General features: G+C 36.1%; 2 protein-coding genes across 3 annotated transcripts; one reads left to right on the top strand and one right to left on the bottom strand.

The window, feature by feature from the left end:
• Positions 1-1793: 1793 nt before the first annotated feature.
• On the bottom strand, positions 1794-2504 carry LOC104227625 (uncharacterized). Its single transcript, XM_009779903.1, has one exon. The coding sequence runs from the start codon at positions 2502-2504 to the stop codon at positions 1794-1796; it is 711 nt and encodes a 236-aa protein (XP_009778205.1).
• A 3149-nt stretch (positions 2505-5653) lies between these two features.
• LOC104227622 (transmembrane ascorbate ferrireductase 1) lies at positions 5654-20032 on the top strand. Of its 2 annotated transcripts, none has more exons than XM_070171026.1 (4): positions 5654-6535; positions 18456-18504; positions 18622-18821; positions 19495-20032. In XM_070171026.1, exons 1-4 carry the CDS (start codon positions 6392-6394, stop codon positions 19795-19797), a joined length of 696 nt encoding a protein of 231 aa, XP_070027127.1. In that variant the 5' UTR covers positions 5654-6391; the 3' UTR covers positions 19798-20032. The 2 variants fall into 2 exon arrangements, with proteins under 2 accessions (XP_070027127.1, XP_009778201.1); XM_009779899.2 differs by lacking the exon at positions 5654-6535 and adding an exon at positions 16895-17228.
• The last annotated feature ends 1045 nt before the right edge of the window (positions 20033-21077 follow it).

Here is a 21077-nt window from a genome sequence, read left to right as displayed (position 1 = left end):
GTTTTGTTGGTTGTGAGATACCAGTGTGATCACCTGTGAATGGTATCTTCCTAGTCCCAGAATTTTATTGATTTCTACGCTGAAGTCTACTCTTAATATCAGACACAACCTTAGGCCTCAAAAGTGGTTCAGCTTCTGCACCAAAATCTGCTTGAATAAACCTTCTTCTAGTCTGAATATTTTGACTTGGCATCTGAGTTGCCTGGGTGTCATGACTGGAGTGCTGACTTGGCATCTGAGTGTAGAGACTGGATTGTTGACTTGGCTGCTGAGCGTCATGACTGGATTGTTGACTTGGTTGCTGAGTGTATTGACAGGATTACTGACTTGGCATATGAGTGTTCTAACTAGATTGCTGACTGGACAACTGACTTGGTTGGCTAGCCTGACTTGGCATTTCTTGGTCTTGTGCTTTAAAACTTGGATTAGGGACCATAAAAAATTCTGATTCTTAGTCTTCATTTGTCTAAGTGTGGTCTTGCACTTTTTTTTACTGTAATTATAATCAAATATATTGTGAGTAAAAAAATAGATTGTAAGTATAAACAATAGTTTGAAAGTATAAACAATAGATTAAAAGTATACCTTATTGACTAATGGACAACTTCTTTTATTATGGCTTGGCTTGCCACAAAAATCACAAGTCATTTGAAGACCCTTCCTAGATGTTGACCATTGTCCTTGCCTTTTCCTAGCTTCATCCTTCTCTCTTGACCTTTTGACTTTAGGTATACCAACCATCTTTGTAATGGTGGTGGTTCCATGGCTCGGTGTGGCTAAACTTTCCAGAATCTTTCACCTCTAATAGGCTACAGTTTGTGTTGCTGATACACCAACTGCCAGGCTTATTTTGAATACCACCAGTGAATCCCAAGTGTTGGGTCTTATTTCTTATAGTTGAATGCACTGATAGCATGAGCATAAGGGATTCCAAACAAGTCCCAAAGTCTATATGTGCACCTTTGTTGCTCTAGAATCACTGTGTACCTATCTTCACCTTCACTTATTTCAAAACCTCTTTCTCCATTGAAATTTTCCTGGCACTTTGAAGCCATCTCTCTATAATCATTGTATAACTCCATTGCATATGGGTTGTATTCACCTCTCCAACTGTTAACTTCTTCTGCTCTATCATTTAGTTGATTCATCACCTTCAATTAGCAACCAGTAAACAAGTAGTTAATCAACATTAGTCAATCAATAACATAGTAAACAAATATTTAGTCAGTTAGTCATCAGTAACTAACAACAGATTAACAGTAGACTTCACCTTCACTCTTATATCCTCAAGCATCTTCACAATTGGCTTATGTCTAGCTTCAAGAATATAAGAGTTGAAAGACTCTGTAAAGTTGTTGTCCACCATTGGGTTCTTACATTGGGTATCAAAGTAATCTCTACACCAGGTTACTGGAGGATATTTCAGCAAGTCCCTGACAGCATCCTCAGACACTTCACCTAATTGTTTCAACATATTCTTAAATTCTTCCTCATATGTGCTCCAAGAACACCACCACATTAACTTTTCATCTCATCAGTATTCCACTTTTGCTCCAATTTGCTTCAATATGCCTTGCACAATATCTGTGATATGATTGTGGACATACATTCCTTACAGCATCTAATAGACCCTGCACATGAAGAAACATTACATTAACAACATAAATAAATAATCTGCTGAATGTAAAAATTCTGAGCATATGGTAACATACCTTCTGCATATCTGACATGAATGTATACCCTTCACTATCTTTCAAGTCCAAAGAAGCCTTCAAGTTCTCCATGAACCACTGTCATGTTCTCTTTGTTTTCTTATCCACTACAGCCCAAGCGAGTGGATACACATGTTTGCAAGAATCTTGAGCAACAACAACTAACAACATCCCTTTGCATTTGCCTTTTAAAAAGGTTCCATCTAGACATATAAAAGGTCTCAAACCTGCTTTGAATCCATTCTTGAGGGCCTGGAAACAGACATACATCCTCAAAAATCCTCTCTTACCTTCCTCCATTGCATCTTTGGATATTTGTATCACCACATCAGTACCAGGGTTGGTTTCTCCCAATTCTTGAGCATATGCCTCCAATTTGTTGTATTCATCTAAGTAACTGCCCTCTAATTTCTCTAAAACCATTCTCTTCACCCTTTTTAACTTTGAGTCACTCACATTCAAACTAAATCTATCCTCTAAATCAACCTTCATCTCTTTAACCTTAAACTTAGGATTATTTTGAATCTTTCTCTTAAAATTATGTGCTAAAGCAGCAGGAGTAGCTCTTCTATTCTCAAAGACTTTACCACATTCATGTTCATCCCTACAAGTTTTTATCTTTACTCCTTGATCTTTGCCATCCTTATAAATAAGACATTTAAAGGGACACCCAACCTGACACTTGTATCTAAGTCTTCTCCTATCACTCTTATCTACCTGAAGGCCCCTCTTATTAGAAACAACATAATAACCAATAACCTCCTTAGCTTTAGCAAGATCTTTGAAAGTCATACCTTTTTCCAATGTTTTATACCTATCAAGTTGGTCAGTTACCTCACACTTCTTCTCCTCTCAAATAAACCTAGGGAATCACTATAATAATCACTATAAACACTTTCAATATCTGTATCATCTTCACTACAATCACAGTCAGAAGTTACAACAACAGGTACACTATCTGTTGCTGCTGTAAACTGGGTAAATACACGAACATTTAGAGTATCATCCAAAAGGTCAACACCAAATAGTTGTACATCAGTGAAATTATCATTAATTAGGGTTTGAATCTTCCAAATCCCTTCATCCCCATCTAACAAAAAATACCTCCCCGATGGGTCAAGAAATATTAACTGTTGTACCTCAACAAATCCTATCACTTCAGTGTATTCTTTACACAAATCAATATAAGAGAGATGGTCTACTTCATAACCACTCAACATGCGCACATTTTTCTTAGTATAAGACAGCGTAGGTTCCTATACCCACTCACCCTCATAATTAAAATATGAACTCACTTTATCCACCATCCTTCGGATAAAATCACATGCAACAACAATAAAAAAAAGGCAAAATGGGACCACATCATTCAAAGCTTAAACAATAAAAATATAAAGATATGAAACCCCACCATCAATTAATAATACAAATCGACAAAAACCCTAGCTTTAAAATGCAGGACCAACACGATAAGGACCACCAAAAATAAAAGTAACATAAAAATTCTAGAAAGCTACAAAAATAGCTCAGAAAACATAAAAACATCACATGCAACAGACATAAACTTGTTAGTTACCAAATATTCCCCAACCCTACAATTTAATAACTTAAAGCTGTAAAAACTTACTTTAATCGAATGATAATGCAAGATATCGTTGGAAATCAAAGGTGTTCTTGTTTTGTGCACATCAAATCGGACCAAACCAAGAACCCTAAACAAACCCTAAAATCGCCATTGATGGTCTAGATAGTGTTCAGGGTTTTTGCTCGATTTCGCCGGAAATTAGGGTTTGTTCTTGAACAAAGACGACGAAATTTAGGGCTGAGCAACTTGATTTTCTTTTAATATATTTCAATGTATTTTCAACGTATCACGCTGTATTTTCATGTATTTCATTGTATTCATTGTCTTTTTTTATTTATTGTAATTCAATGTATCTCGATGTATTCCATGTATTTCATTGTATTCACTGTCTTTTTTTTATTGTATTTTAATGTATCCCGCTATATTCTATGTATTTTATTATATTCATTGTCTAGCTATATGCCATGAATATATTAATATATTTTTTTAATTAATATAATTTATGTATTCAGATGTATTATATAATTTCTCTGAAGATTTCTATGTTTTTGGGGTATTTTTCGGTTGAGAATCTTTTTTATAATTGGAAATACAAAATTTGCGTGCTATAATTGAGTTTGTTGAGTTATATTAGGAGTCTATTATGTTAATTGATTCACTTTCCGTTTAAAAACAGTGTAACCCCCTGTTTCACGCAGTGAATACAGTCGAATATAATAATCTGTCCAACTGTAATCCCATGTTTCATGCCATGAATATAGTCGACTACACTCGAATACAACAATTGATTAGCTGGACTTCCCTAATTCATGCCTATTTTTGCTACTGTATTCATGAATACAGTAGCTTAAATACATCTAATACATCTTATAACAACAGAAAATGTATCTACAATCCGTAATATAGCAAATGATATCTATAGATAGCTAATTACCACTAAAAGATAGTGCTTATGAAAAATTCGTAAAAATTGTATGGGGTAGCCACTTTTTAAAGTGGTTTTATTTTTTATCTAGCATTTTCAATGCTTAGCAATAGTAGCCACTAGTCTATTAAAATTAATATGAAAAGATTGGGTTACCCTTTCTTCTATCTCTTTCGGGAGAAGAACTGTGCAACTAGACTCTTTCTCATCTGTTGGATTGACGGACGCATCAGAGTTTCTCCTAGAATCATCAAGGGTTAAGCTCTTTTTTGCAATGGAAAGACTTGACTGCAGCGATCTCATTTCTTTCTGCCATATTTCTTCTATCTCTTCACAGTTCATGATCTAAAAAGAAACAGAACTCAATTCTTGTGTTTTTTCAGAGTAATAGAAAACACTACAGTTTATAGGAACAAAATGGTTACTTGTAATATTTCCAAGTCAAGTAGTAGTAACTCAGAATTAGCAAGTTTGAGGGATGAGAATGAAAGCAAAAGAAGTAATGGAGGTTTCTGCATTTTCAATGCTTAGCCGGAGCAAAAATTAAGGACACTTGGTCCTGAATTTCGAGTTCCAAGTTTAAAAGTTAAGGATACTTGGTCCTAAACTTCGAGTTCCAAGTTCAAAAGTTAAGGACACTTGGTCCTGAACTTAGCCTAACAAGCTCAAAAGTTAAGGACAATAGGTCATGAACTTACAGTTACAAGTTCAAAAGTTAAGGACAATAGGTCCTGAACTTAGGCTAAGAAGCCCAAAAGTTGAGGACAATATGTCATGAACTTACAGTTACAAGTTCAAAAGTTAAAGACAATAGGTCCTGAAATCCTGAACTTAGACTAACAAGCTCAAAAGTTAAAGACAATGGGTCCTGAACTTACAGTTACAAGTTCAAAAATTAGGAAATGTAGTCCTGAAGTCCTGAAATTAAGTTCAAAAGTTAAGGACACGTAGTCCTGAAGTCCTGAACTTAGAGTTCCAAGTTCAAAAGTTAAGGACATGTAGTCGTGAAGTTAAGTTCAAAAGTTAAGGACATGAGCAGAAGGGTATTTTCGTCCGGAAAGTTAAAGTTTATTAAAGCAGTGGCTAAAGACTAAAGACATTTTAATTAGTGACTTAAAAATAAATACATGTGTTATTAGTTGCTAACCGTGAACTTCCCCCGAAAATTTCTCTTCTTGTAGGCTCAAGGCCCAAGGCCTAAGACCAAAAATTTAATTTTATATATATATATCGGTTTGGTTATTTTTCAGTTTTTTAAATAAAATAAAAAACTCACCCTAATTTTTTGATACGATTATAAATTTATATAAAAACCTATGATTTTATTAAAAAAAAATAAAAATTGATTCGGTTGGTTCAATGGATTTTTAAATAACCATTGACGAGTAAGACATCTATAATATAATCCCTATACAACAACACGTACAAGTTCAAAAATATTTGTAACAAAGGACACACATACAGGTTATCACCTGTTAAAACTAGGGTTGAGAAATTCCCAGAAATCAAATTCTGAATAAATTCGCTCCTGCCCATCTCTTGCTCGGCGAAATCATGCTATACTATTGAAACTCTTTGATTGCATTGGAGAATCAGTTTCAATGGTTCTCTCATTAGAGGACTTCCTTCTTCGTGGCCGAGTACTGAAGCTGTACAGACAAGCTTTGAGAATCTCAAATAGAGCGCCTTCTCATGCTAGAGCTGATTTGAGGCAGATTATAAGACAAGAGATGGAGAATAACAAGAGTTGTAATGACAAGCAGAGAATTCGGTTCTTGATTAGTGAAGGTTTGGAAAGAGTCAAACGTTTGGATGAGACGCTTGATATGCAAGGCCATTGATTTGACGCAGATTGTCCAATTATCTTTAATTTTGTGTTCCTCTTGTAAGTTGTAGACATATGATTTTGAATGCTATTTTTTTCTATAGGAGAACCAAAACTGAAATTAATTTTCATTCATAAGGGTGTACTGCTCCGACAGCTAGTAGAACTAGAAGACAATTCTAATTTTTATGGAGGAATGAGGTTATTCAAAAAAAAAAAATTCCCAGAAATCAAATCCAGAAGAAGCCAGTAGCTACATCAGAAAAATATATTACTCTCACATTTTCTCCGTTTCTGTGTAGTTCCACGTTTTAGCATAGTAAGCAAATGAGAGAGTGGGAAGGGAGATGGCAACGGGGTTGAAGGCACTGCCTTTCTCATTTGGGGCTCACTTTCTGGCCTTAGTTGCAGCTATTATGGTGTTGGTTTGGTCTATTCACTTTAGGGGTGGCTTAGCTTGGGAAGCTGATAACAAAAATCTCATTTTTAATGTAAGCCCTTCATCCCTGCCTTCTTTATTTTCAAGATTTTTTGTGCCCCCTTTTTCTGGAATAGTATTTGACATGGATATATGGAATCTTGTTGTCTTTCAATTTCTGTATATTTGTCTTCTTTTTTTGGCAATCTTTATCATTCTATGTATTTAATTAATGTGGATTAGAAGATTTGGTTTGCAAAGTGATAATAACCTTTTGTAGTTTGGATCATGATATGTTCATGATCCAAAGTTAAAATTAGAAGTTAGTCATATACCTGGTAATATGATGTTTTCATCTCCTTGCTATATTTTGTGGGATCAGATTTGATACCTGAGATAGTGCTCCATTTTAATCCTCTTATCTAATTGATAAATGAAGGAACAATTGTTTGAGGCTTGTAGTTCTCATGAGATGAAGTTCCACACATGGCTTCTTTCATGTGTTCTCTGATCCAAACAGAGTTTGGCTTTTTGATAGGACATTTTCATAATGCTTCCTGTTTATTTTGCATTTCTTGATCTTTACCATACATAAGTAAAATAATACTCTAGCTGTATATGACGAGAAAACACACCACTTAAAGTCAACCTTGAAAATTTTGTGGGAGAGCCCACGTTTAAGGCCCTTCCGTTGCAAGACTTGCAATATGTCCATTTGTTCTTGCTTTGATCTCCTGGTCTATGCTATATAAACCTTTATCTGTGTTGATGTACCCTATGTTGAACAGGGGTGGACCCACATGGGTCAAGGATTCATATGAACCCGCTTTGTCGAAAAATAACACTACGTATATAGGTATATCTTACCTTTCTTCGAGAAAATGCTGTTATATAATTTTTTTTTTATGAAGAGAATTTCATTAAGGGCATCAAGAAGATGCATAGCAAAAGAGGGTACAAGTAAATAGAGTGTGTCTGTACATAAACATAACAAAAGAAACCTATGCTAATACTAAGGAGCAGACACAATCCAAAGAATGATCACAACTAGATATAGCTGCCTGATTAAGCCAAGTAAAAAGGTTAAATAAATATTTAGATTTAAGAGCATGATTTGGAGTTGATATCCCATTAAAACATCTGCTATTCCTTTCAATCCATATACACTAGAAAATAGAAGCGGGGACCAAAAGCCAAGTTTTTTTGATAGGTTTGCCAACTCTCCAGGAGCACTAGCTTTCGTAGGCTTCTTTAATACTATTAGGCATGACCCATGCTAGTCCAAAAATCGAGAAGGACATACTCCACAAATCTGCTGCAACTACACAATGGATAGAAAGATGCCTCACACTCTCTGCCTTCATCTGACACATGTAGCACCTATTCACAATGTAGATGTTCCTTCGACGTAGATTATCTTGAGTGAGACATGCTTCATATAAGGTTATCCAAGTGAAGCCAATTACTTTAGGTGGGAGTTTAGTTCTCTAGATGAGTTTCCATGGCCAGTTGTCAATCAAATCCTTGTTTGAGCACAAATGTGCATAACCTTTCTGGAGCAAATCCAGATGAAATTTACCAAGTCAAAGCAAGGGGTTGAAAAAGCACCACAAAGGACGGGAACGACGTCCTGACTAAACAAGAGTTTCTTCAATAATGGCTTGGTCGAAAGTCGTAAAGAAGGCACCGGATAAGTAGCTAACATAAACTACTATCATACAATGCATCTCGTTAGCGGCCTTCAAAGGCTATCATTTGCAGGACGAGACGCTAACCTACGCCCGTAATAGTCTGTCGTGAGGTTTGATAGTGACCCCTGCTAGCTTAGATTGAAGCTCCGGATAGTCATTTAGCTCCCAGTCCTGTAAGTTTTAAGTTTCTCCTTGTCTGTAGGTCACATGAGTTGTTGTGCCATCTTTGACCCACTGTGGAGTTTTGATTGCTAGCTATGAGATACAAATTTGGGCGGTCTTCTTTCAGAGTCTGGTTCCCTAACCACTTGTCCTTCCAGAATGATACATGTGCTCCATTCCCTAGCTTTATTGAACAGTTAAGCTGGAATTCACCCCATAGGCTTGAGATATGCTTCCAGGGACCGGGCTATGTGGTAACCTGCTTTGTTTGGTGCACCATTGACTCAGCACCCCATACTTTGCCATGATGACATCTTTCCACATCCCAGTGTTCTCCATGTTGTACCTCCAATGCCATTTCATTAGCATGCTCTTGTTGTGCGATGTTAGGTCTTTATGCCCAATCCTCCATGCTCCTTTGGCAGAATCACTGTTGGCCATTTCACTAGATGAAATTTGTTGTTTTGACTATTTCCTTCCCACACAAAGTTTCTTTTAGCTTTGTCTAGCCTTTTCTGCACCCTAGCTGGTATAGGAAATGCATTTGCCAAGTTTCAAGCCTTTTCTCAAATTTCTCTACTACCCCATTCCAAATATCTGGTGACTTTAGCTCCAAGTGGTAGACCCAAATATGTTGTGGGAAAAGATCCCACATTGCAACCCATTAGCTCGGCTAGCTCCTCCATATTTGGGACTGTGTTTACGGGGCAAATAGTGCTCTTCAATCTGTTCATGTAGAGGCCAGATATAACTTCAAAAATCATGAGTGTGAGGTTAAGATAGAGCACATGCGACCTATCAGCTCCACAGAAAATAAGTGTGTCATCTGCATACAATAGATGAGAGACACTAATTGAGCTCCCAACAGAACTTTCCACCTTGAAACCCTCTAACCGGTGTATTTGGTTTGCATTGTCAAGCATTTTGCTAAGGCCTTCCATTACCAAAACGAACAAAAAGGATTGAGAGGATTCCCTTGTCTCTATCATTTATGTGGGGAGAAGAAACCAACAGGACTTCCATTGACAAGAGCTGAATACTTCACAGTGGTTACACAAAACTTGATCCACTTGATCCAACCTGCACAATACCCCATCTTCCTAAGTATATTGGTTCCACCCTTGATGAAATCTGTGTCTTCTGTAATTTCATCCCCTACTTTGAGCCTATCAATTCCATTTGATCTTTTGTTGGAATTAGCCATTTTTTGAAAAAACTTTGTGTTCCTGTCGCCTTCTTTGAGCCACATGCATCTTGATTTTTTGCTTCTATGAAACTTCTTCTGCTTTGGCCATTTGTTCCACTTCCATTTTTAGGCTTATGATCTTCTCTTTCTCTTCTTGACTTTGTGTTCTACCTTCAGTGTTTTGTTGTAATATGAGAAGGTCTTCTAGTGCTTTTCTTGTCTTAAGTCCTATCAATCCCAATTCCTCCTTATCCCAGATGGTAAGATCTTTTTTGAGTAGCTTGAGTTTTTGTGTAAGAATGAAGTCGGGATTGCTATTGACTTTATAGCTCTGCCACCATGCCTTGACTTTATCCATGAAGCCCTCCATCCCCAACCACATGTTCTCGAATTTAAAGTAAGAAGGGTTAGTGTTCAATCACCATATTCTAGCATGAGTGGAATGTGATCAGAGATGACATTAGGGAGAGCAATCTTGTTGATTTTGCTAAAGGAATCATTCCATGCATTTGAGATAAAAAATCTATCTATTCTAGATGCTTGAATAGTGTCCTCCCATCTAGTCCATGTGTAAGAAGCCCCCTGCATAGGAAGATCCACTAAGCAAAAATCCTGAATTACATTTGAAAAATTTCGCATGGCCCTGGATCTTCTCACACAATTGAGTCTCTCATTTTTGAATCTGCATACATTAAAGTCACCCCCTATCACCTACTGATCAGGCCAAATCCCTCTTATAGCTCTAAGTTTATTCCACAACTCTTCCCTTTCAATGTTAGTGTGTGGCCCATAGACCCAACTAAGCACCAACTAAAGCACCAACTAAAAGCACCAACTGAAGACCTCATTTAGACTTTCCAACATACAAGAGATAGAGTAAATCCCCTGCTGTATTTGAGTGCAATTCCACAGTCTTTTATCCCACATGATGATGATCCCACCCCTAGTACCACTAGCTTTGAGCTCAACCCATCTGTTTCCCCAAATCTGCCTGTTAAGAATATGTTCCACTCTTCTAATTTAGTTTCTTGAAGAGAGAGAACATCTGGCTTCCACTTACTGATTCGTGATTTGAGAGTGTCCCTCTTCCCATTGCTATTCAACCTCCTTATTTTCCAGCTTAAAATTTTAACTTTCATCCAGAAAATGATTGGTATTTCCTACCCCTGTTCTTCTTTTCAACCCCATCATAATTCACGGAGCAGATCAACCTCTTGACTTCAGTTTCTCCCTTCGTCTTCTTTGTTTTCTTGTCCCTATGTCTTGCTTTATTGATTACCAGTTGTTGTCTTTTTTATTCCATTCTCATATTCATGTCGAAGATTTCATGATCAAAACCCTTTACATAGATTCCAAACACCTTGCATGCTTTCCCCATCACCAATTTGGTCCACTTGGATGCTTCAATTATAAAAGGATTCTGAATTCTCTGGTCTACAGAGTCGTACCATGGGAGAGATGGACAGTCGTTGAAAGAGAGAGAAGAATGAGCAGAATCAGTGTCACTTACCAATGGTGAAGTGATCCCCATAGTTGGCCCAGGTAGAAGAAGAGGGTAGTTCCTTTCCTCTAGATCATCATCCGCTTCCAGGTGTTGTTCTGTATCTTTTGGGAGGTGAGAATATGACGAGGATTTGATATGAAGAGTGGGTAATATAATAGGTTGGCTATGAATTGGTGTAGTAGTAATTGGGCCTTTATATTTCCAGATTTATTTGGGCCTTTTATAAATAAATTTCTCCTTTCCTTTTCCCCTGTGTTTCGTGCTTTTAGAATAGTATGCCTGATCCAAACTTTTCGTACCCGAAGGCCCAGCATCATCCAGCTTAAATGAAAATTGAACCGGCATCGGTTCTTTGCAAAAGCTGTCCATCGAATTTGGATCCCTACTAGGTCTGACCCCCACATGATCCTCCACATGCTTGTCAATAGACTTGACAATAGGTTTGGTGGGGTTCGAGGTGTCCTTTCCCTAACCCATCCCCTTCAAAGAAACGGCGACTTTCTTTCCGGCGATTCGTACGTAATTGCTATTTCATATCTCCAATCACCCATTTCTACCTCCACCTTGCTTGGAATCTCTGCCAGCGATTCTTTCACGCAGATCCGAGCCCATATCAAATTGGTTCTTGATTGTGTATCCATGTCAATTCCGATAAAGCCTCCACATTATTCCCCGATAGACCGGAAATATGCTTTCCGACCAGACATGTAATGGAATACCCACGGCTCTAATATCCTGTTTGGCCAAGCTTTTTTTGGGCCAAAAGCACTTTTGGCAAAAATTTGAGGTGTTCGGCCAAGCTTTTGGAAGGAAAAAAAGTGCTTTTGAGGAGAAGCAGAAAAAAGTAGCTTCTCTCCAAAAGCACTTTTCTGAGAAGCACTTTTGAGAAAAATACACTTAGAAGCAGTTTTCAAAAGCTTGGCCAAACACTAATTACTGCTCAAAAGTGTTTTTCAAATTAATTAGCCAAACACAAACTACTTCTCACCAAAAGCACTTTTTTTAAAAAGTACTTTTGAAAAAAACACTTCTCAAAATAAGCTGATTTTTGAAGCATGGCCAAACGGGCTATAACCCATGTTTGATCTGAGCGTGACTTTGCCATGTTAGACCCAGTCACCGGCGACCACCATTTAAGTGATAACTTTCTTCCATTCCAAAACCACTCCCCAGCTTTAACTCTCTCGGCTTCCTGATGTGATGGCGGTCGAAAAAGAAATTGATTGTGGGTTAGACTTGTTACACTGGTTCCTGCTGTGACTTGCCATTTCTTAACAAACTAGTTTCGTAACACCTCTAGTGATGGTGAAGGACTGAATGGGTCGTTGAGAGTAGCAATCAGGACCATAGACAAAAAAAATTGAGTGTTGTTGCTTGCATTTGGTATGATTTTGACCATATTATCCTCCGCCACAGCTTTCCCTCTTGAACCTTGTTCTGTCCATTCTTCCTTGCTAGCAGCTTCAAAGTATGATACTTCTGGCTTAGTGCGACGATGTATGGTGATGCGATGATTACCCAGAAATTGCAGAATTTTACCTGCAATATCTCTCCATCCAGTATTATACCCCTCTTCTGGAATTATCACTCATGATTTCTTATCCCCTAGGCATGCTTCAATCCTTACAAAACGACCATAACGGTTGAAGTTATGATATACTCGATAGGTGTAAGCTTGAATCTTTCGCCCCCAACGTCTGCATAAATCACCTGTATCCATTGAAGCTTGTTGAAGCTGTTCGCAGGCCTATCTGAGATTATCCTCGTCGATCTTTTAGGCTGTTTGTGAAGCGTTTGCTGTTTCTACTAATAAGAACCATCTGTTGAAATTCAAGTTAGTGATTATTAGATCGAAAGATTTCCCTCCAACTGGGAAGGAAATCTTCTTATCCATAATAAAGAGAAGAAAAAGTCAACTGGAAAAGGGGTAGGAGGAAAGATTTCCCTTCTGCTGGGAAGGAAATCTTTTTATCCATAATAAAGAGAAGAAAAAGTCAACTGGAAAAGGGGTCGGAGATGGCCATCGGAAAGAGAAAAGTAAAATTGCACATTTCCCAAGTCAGAGCTTCTCTCTCCTCTTTCCCTTGACTAATTCTAGCCATACATGCCTTTGAGATTCCTTGCTGTTATATAATTTGAACCCAGTCAGCTACATATGGTGTTTTTTCCCCCTATATACAACACTTTTTCCAACAGACATAAAAGTTCTCTTTTTTAGACTACGAAAGCTTTGCCATGTATATACAATTTAGGGAAAGAAAACTACATCATTTTAATAATTTGTTTTGTTGACGTTTTTCTATATTTACTTTTTTGTATTTTGAATCCGCTTGATAAAAAATCTGGGTCTGCCAATGATGTTGAACGGGTGTATATATGTATGGTCACTTCATTTCGGATTTTCATAAATTTTACATAAGATAAAAGCTCTTTTCATATCAGAAACAACCGGATTTCCGACCTCTTGCATTGCATTACCATAATGAAAAGAAAAAAGAATTGAAAAAAAAAGCTAGCGGATTTTTCAAAACATCTAAAGTTAGCAGAAAATTTACGTATTTGTACTGGATACTTGAAAACATACATATTGAATATGTACCTATGATGAGTCCATGTAATTAGAAATATGCTGATCAGGAGCTTTTTCTCATTACTTGATGACATAATTTGCAGTGGATTTATGGCTTTGTGGTGTTCTTCTACCCTGGGGGAAGTGATGCAGTTAGACGTGAGTCACTTCCGCGGCATGTGCTTTTCGGGATGTTTGTGTATGTTATGGCTGTTGGCAATGCCTGTCTAGGATTCCTTGAGGTTAACGGTTTGGCTAAATATGGTTCTGAGGCTTTCCTAGTCAACTTTACTGCCATTGCTACAGTTTTTTATGGGGTCTTTGTGTTTCTGACCATTCTTTCTCAGGCTCCTAATGAGGATGGTTTTAGTTACTCTGCCATCACATTATTTCCACTCAACTATTGTTGCATATTGTGTTCTATTGCACGTTGACTAGCAGATACTCTTATTGGTGCCTCTACCTTTCTACTTTGCGCTTCTTGTTTTGATATCTTTGATTATCTACCTGTATAGTGGAGTATGATCCGATTTCCTTGCTCTACTGTAATCATGCAGCTCCATCTTGACGATGGCACAATCTTGATGTGTATGTTATTATATGGGAGCTAAGATTTGTATTTAAAGGATTGTCGTTGGAGGGCTTGAATACTTTGAATACTTGTTCTTTTAACTTCTTTTTGCTCAATTGTCTGGATTACTTTAACTAACTTCTCTTTTGTTTGAAATATTTTCCTACATAAAATGGATGAAAAGGCTGGCACCTGCTTTTACCTTTGCGGTTGATATATAATATTCGAACTTCAGACTCTCATCTGAACTGATTTGAGTTTTTCCAGATGTGCCCCCAAGACCGAACAAAGACGTTGTTATTTGTTAAGACTATCACACTGTTGACTTCTTAGTCTATATATACCATTGTTGGTTTCTGCATCCTTGCAATTGTGATCTGTAAGTGCGTGATGTAACGTGGCATCCCTACCCTATCCCCCCTTTTCTTCCACAAAAGAACTCATCCTTCTATTTTTTTCACAATGATGAAAACAAGATTAAAGTTTTAGAATTTATACATATTCTCAATAATGTAAAGACTTTTCATATGTTCGTTGTAATTTTGATTTAACTTGCTGATTGTTTCTTTGGTTGATTGATTCTTAAAGATAAGCATTCAGACAACAACATGGGTCAAAATACAAACCATGTTTTACAAAAGATCCATGGGGCATCATTTTCTGCTTCCTCAATACCTCAAAGCCTGTCATTGATATCTTCTGCTCAGCCAATACCGTATGATTAGTAGGGCCCGTATGAAGGATTAGATGCAAATAGAAATGGAGTAGTCGTGATTGATGGAACCAGGTTGGTCCAGGAATACATTAGTGTAGGGTCCATCTAATCCTATTGATATCATTGATTACTTCAACGGCTACATAACTCCAGTATAGTTCTTCATCTTTCTTTGTATTTTCGAAATAAATAACTTTATCATCGTTAGGTGCCATTATCAGGCGCTTGTTTAAGTTTTGGAACTTGTTAAGTTTGCAAATTCGATTTTTAAATTTTTGTATAAAAATCTGGATGTTGCTAAATTTGTAAGGTTAATTTTTCAAATGTTTCAAAACCTAAAACAGAAGTTTATAGAGATTTTTTGAAAATTTATAATAATTTTAGCCATAAAATTGTGTGAACATATTAATGCTGTTTGTATAAAAATTCCTCTTCTGTTTCATTTTAATCATTAAAGATAATTAAGTTCTAAAGCATATGGATGCAAAGTTATCATTTGACTTATGCAAGTGCATAATTATCATCTCATGTAAATTCATTATATTATTCGCCTTTGTTAAACTTAAATTGACATTTAATTGTTTCAAAATTATGATGAAATGGTAAATTGTCTTGTATACTTGGCTAAAGATCTCGAATCTACCCTCAAGTATGGAGTCATCTTTACCCCCAATCTATATTAAAGACGGGTGTACGTGGACCTGGTTGGTTCAGTTTTTATCAAAATCAAACCAAACCAACTATATCGATTTGGATTGGTTCGGTTTTGTCGGATTTTTCGGGGTTTTCGGATTTTTTTTTTGTTACTTAAATATTATTTCAATCTTACTTTATTAAATTTTTTATAAGTAATAAATATATGTTTAGTAAAAATATAAAAATTTGACAAACATATTATCTATTAAAATATTCTTATGAGAGAATTTTCTTAGTAACACATAATAGTTATATTTTTAGTCGTCTAACAATAATGTTTCGTTGATGTACACTTTCAAGGTTAACCGAATTTAGTAATTAAACATAAAAATCAATATGATACCTAAATAATAATAATAATCAACTTTACATTCGACAAAGATATAACAATTTAGTAGATCTTAATATATGATACGAATATGGAAGAACAAAAAGATTGACGCATTTCAGCAACACTTGGTGAGAAAGTGATCATACAACCCATTATTTAAGGTTAATAAATATGGAGCACTTCATATATTGTTAAATATTATATCCCGCAAGATAATCCCAAATATTTTTAGACATTTTTTAAAGAAAATTCTATATAAAATCTTAAAAGTATATATAAAAATTATATATTTATATGTTGGTTTGCTTCGGGTTTTTTTACTCAATACCAAACTAAATTAAAGCAAACCTAGTCGGAGTTTTTAATCGGTTTGGTTTGACTTTTCAGTTATGCAGTTTTCCGGTTCGATTTGTACACCCTACTCCTAAGACTGATAATGCCTCTTCCAAAGGATAATATGAGATTTAAGCACGAGCGGATGTAATGTGTAAATGACGGGTTCAATTGAACTTATAATTTTCGATGCAAAGTATAAAATTATATGTAAAAAATCATTAAAATTACAAAATAGTAGAGATAAAACCGTTATTTTGATAATTTAATGGGTTTAAGGCTAAAATCTTAAAAATTGACCCATAGAATGAAATTTTGGATATGTTTCTGGATTAAAGTAAAGTTGCGTATATAACGGAGTAATAACAATCTTCAGTTTCCTCCTTTCGAGTTCCCACGGTCCACCTACCCCAACGTGTTCCTTTCTTCTACATATATCGTACCTAATTTTGGAATGTGGATCGAAATCGATTTTACCATACTTGGCCTCTTGTTTTGGACTTACTTAAGATAATCTCTCACGTGTGAATTCAGGGGAGGTAAAAACTAAAAAGCGACAAACGCAGAGGTAAACACGAATCCCGAAACACGACGAAACACGTGTGTTGCTGTCTGAACCTATCCAATTTGGACAATTGTCAAAGACCCACGTATGATGGACAGATCCTCATCATCCGACGGCTTAAAGATTATCACCTGTAAAATTTACAGTTAAAATAACCCAGAGAATTTCCCAGAAATCAAATGCCAATAGCGACTTCAGAGTAATAGGATAATACTCCACAAATTTCTCCGTTTATGTGTGGTTCCACGTTTTAGCATAGTAACACAGAAGAGGAAGAAAATCAGAGAGTAGGAAGGGAGATGGCAACAGGGTTAAAGGCACTGCCTTTCTCATTTGGGGCACACTTTCTGGCCGTAGTTGCGGCTATTATGGTGTTGGTTTGGTCTATTCACTTTAGGGGTGGCTTAGCTTGGGAAGCTGATAACAAAAATCTCATTTTTAATGTACGCCCTTCATCTTTGCCTTCTTTATTTTCAAGTTTATCTCTGCCCCCTTTATTTGACATGGAAATATGGAATCTTGTTGTCTGTCAATTCTGTATAGTTTTTTTTTTTTGGTGTCATTCTATGTATTTAATTAATGAAGATTAGAAGATTTGATTTGTAAAGTGATAATAACCTTTTGTAGTGTGGATCATGATATGTTCAGCTGCAATAAGTTTTGTAATACTAGTCAACTCTATTTGAGACGAGGAGACATGTTTTTCTTCTGGTTCTTTTTTGATGTAAAGTGGTTCCTCCTGGTTTTAAATTTTAACAGGCTGTTCGCAACTGAATCTGATTAGTTTCTTCCTTTTAAGCAATTGCCGTCGTTACAAAATAGAAATTTCAGGGTTTAATTTGAGAGAAATCTTCAGTGTTTAATTTGAGAGAAATCTTCAGTGTTGGATGTTATGCGTAGTGCAAGCAGAAGTTTTTAGTGGTGTTTGCCCTGTTGGGTTGGTTTAGGAGAAGGATGAATTATATGGTGATATTTCTCCCTTTTTCGGTGTGTTCTTTTTGTTATATGTATATTTTGAAGTTGACATCCATGCTTTCGATCATTTCACTACCTACCTTAACTCTTTATGGGTAGGTATGTGCCTCTAAAATATGAAACATTGGAATGTACAAATCAGGAGTCTGTTAATCTTGACGCAGTTAGTTGTCCAACAACACCATAGAAGTAGTGATCCCTACATTTCTCTTTCTAATACTAATGTTTAGGCAGCACGGTGATCAAAATTTGATTATTTTACAAATCATTAACATTGATCCAAAATATAGGAAAGTCATTGAATTTATTAATTCAGTGTTATGCGTACCTAAATGCTCTTGGGGGAACCTTATGACTGTAGAAGTTAGAATACAAGAGAACAAGTACTATGTGACCTGCAGCCCTCCTACACTAATGATGGATAATTTGTAGTTGTACAATGTTGCTAGATGAAATTTGAGTCAAATTATGAAAATTAAGGATAATGTTATTGAATTACTTATAAAGAGAAAACTAGAGGAAGATTTTTTCTTGTTATGGATTCAGCTGGTAAAAACTCAACCATCACTTCCAGATTCTTTTAGCTAAGTACATGATAGTTTTCCCTACTTTAAGCGGTACTGATACTGATGCTTATAACATCATTTTTCCTGTTATGGTATTTTCATCTTTTCTCATTGTTTTTTGGTTTCCAGATTCACCCTGTACTGATGCTTATTGGCTTCATTATTCTTGGGGGAGAAGGTGATTGAGATGTTTATAAATATCTTTTTTTTATTTGCCTTTTTTATTAGTTTTATCCTGTTTCTTCTTGAATAATTCCATTTGACGATTAATGTTTTATTAATCCAAAATGTGCAGCCATCATGAGTTACAAATCTTTCCCCCTGAAGAAGCAGGTGAAGAAAGTAATCCATCTAATTTTACATGCTATTGCGCTCGTACTTGGTATAGTTGGAATCTGCGCTGCATTCAAAAATCACAACGAAAGCAACATCCCCAACCTGTACAGTTTACATTCCTGGGTCGGGATCGGTGTTATTGTTCTTTATGGCATTCAGGTAAACATCCCATATTGAGTACTCCATATACCTGGTAATATGACTACATATGTTTTCATCTCCTTGTTATTTTTTGTCCGATCAGATTCTCTAGCAAATACCTGAGACCATGCTCCATTTTAATCCTCTTATCTAATTTAATAGTGCAGGAGTAGTTTGAGGCTTGTAAATTGTCATGAGATGACGTTCCAGTAGGTTCTTACATGTGTTCTCTGATCCAAACAGAGTTTGACTTCTTTTTAGGACATTTTCATAATATTTCTTGTTTATTTTGCATTTCGTGATCTTTATTCTTCACTATACATAAGTAAATGATAGCCGTTTACAATGAGGCAATACACTACTTAGATGTCAACCATGAAAACTTTGTGGGAGAGCCCCCGTTTAAGGCCCTTTCATTGCAAGTGGACTGACTCGCAATATGTCCATTCGTTCTTGCTTGAATCTCCTGGTCTATGTTATTAATCCTTTATCTGCCTTGATGTACCCAATGTAAGGTGTACATAGGTATGGTCTGTCACTTTTAGCGGATTCTTCAAAACGTCTAAATATTAGCAGAAAACACGTACGCTGATCATATAGTGTAGCTCCTAGCTTAATCCAATATTTATCTGTATAACTAGAAATATGCTGATGAGGAGCTGTTTCTCATCACTTGATGACATAATTGCAGTGGATTTATGGCTTTGTGGTGTTCTTCTACCCTGGGGGTAGTGCTGAAGTTAGGCGTGATTCACTTCCCTGGCATGTGCTTTTTGGGATGTTTGTGTATGTCATGGCTGTTGGTAATGCCTGTCTAGGACTCCTTGAGAAGCTTACATTCCTTGAGGTTAACGGTTTGGCTAAATATGGTTCCGAGGCTTTCCTAGTCAACTTTACTGCCATTGCTACAGTTCTATATGGGGTCTTTGTGTTTCTGACCATTCTTTCTCAGGCTCCTACTGAGGATGATTATAGTTACTCTGCCATCTCATGAGTTCCACTCAACTATTGTTGCATATTGTGTTCTATTGCACGTCGACTAGCAGATACTCTTACTGGTGCCTCTACCTTTCTACTTTTGGTCTTCTTGTTTTGATGTCTTTGATCAACTACCCGTATAGTGGAGTATGATCCGATTTCTTTGCACTACTGTAATTATGCATCTCCATCTTGAAGATGGCACAATCTTGATGTGTATGTTATTATATGGGAGCTAAGACTTGTATTTAGATGATTGTGGTGGGAGGCCTTGAATGCTTTGAATACTTCTTTTGTTCAAATTCTTTTTTTTTTGTTCTCAATTATCTGTGATTACTTTAACTAACTCTTCTTTTTGTTTGAAAAATTTTCCTACATAAAATAGATGAAAATGCTGGTATCTGCTTGTAGTTTTGCCGTTGAAAAATTTCTAACATGTTTTTGTCTGAGAATAGTTTGGTAAATTGTTGAAATTTCAATTGTCCCCTCTCTCTATAAGTCAAGTGGAATTATTTAATTGGAAGCGGGGAGACAAACAATTATACTACTTAGTAGTCATTACAATCTTTGCTTTCAATAGCTGGAAGCCTGGAACTTAGCTTGGAACTGCACATAAATTTGGTTGAAATTTGAAAAAAATGAAAATTTGAAGATGAGATGAGAGTTAAAGCCACTTTAAAAGTTAAAATTATGTTTGGACATACATTTTACTTTAAAAGAATTTGAAGTTTTGTGAGTAGAAAAAACTACTTTAGAGTTGATTTTGGGACTTGAAGATTTTGTTTTCAAAATGTATAAACAACTAGATTTTTGAAAAAAAACGGGAGCAAGTCAATTGAAAGATGTAAATCTTTGCATTTAATGACAAAAGCGTGAAGATCTGGTTTCATCTATATTTGGTGCCATTCTTTGCATAACTGTAGTTCAAGTTTTAAAGGACATAAAGATCCACTAATTAGTAGTAGTATAGTGCAGGTTAAAAGTATAGCTTACTCAAAAGGGAATATGCTAAACTAACCAACACTTATTATCAAAGATCTACCAACACTGAATCCTTTCTTTCCAAATCAACTAGCACCATTTTTCAAAGTTAAAAGTGGTTTCCAAATTATTTAAGTAGATGAGATGATTATTGATTAGACCCTTAAAGGTGTTGAAAGTGGCCATTAATCTCTTAATTTCTGAGAAATGGTAGATACATTCTTATAGGTGTAATTGTGTAAATGATTATCAAAGTACTATTTTGCTTTTTTGAACACTCACATTAAGGGGAAAGAGAAATGGATATTGTAAGAA

Source organism: Nicotiana sylvestris, chromosome 3 (genome assembly GCF_000393655.2).
Source record: "Nicotiana sylvestris chromosome 3, ASM39365v2, whole genome shotgun sequence".
Classification (NCBI taxonomy): domain Eukaryota; kingdom Viridiplantae; phylum Streptophyta; class Magnoliopsida; order Solanales; family Solanaceae; genus Nicotiana; species Nicotiana sylvestris.
The sequence above is the reverse complement of the archived record's forward strand: the minus strand, read 5'-3'. Positions and strand labels throughout refer to the sequence as shown.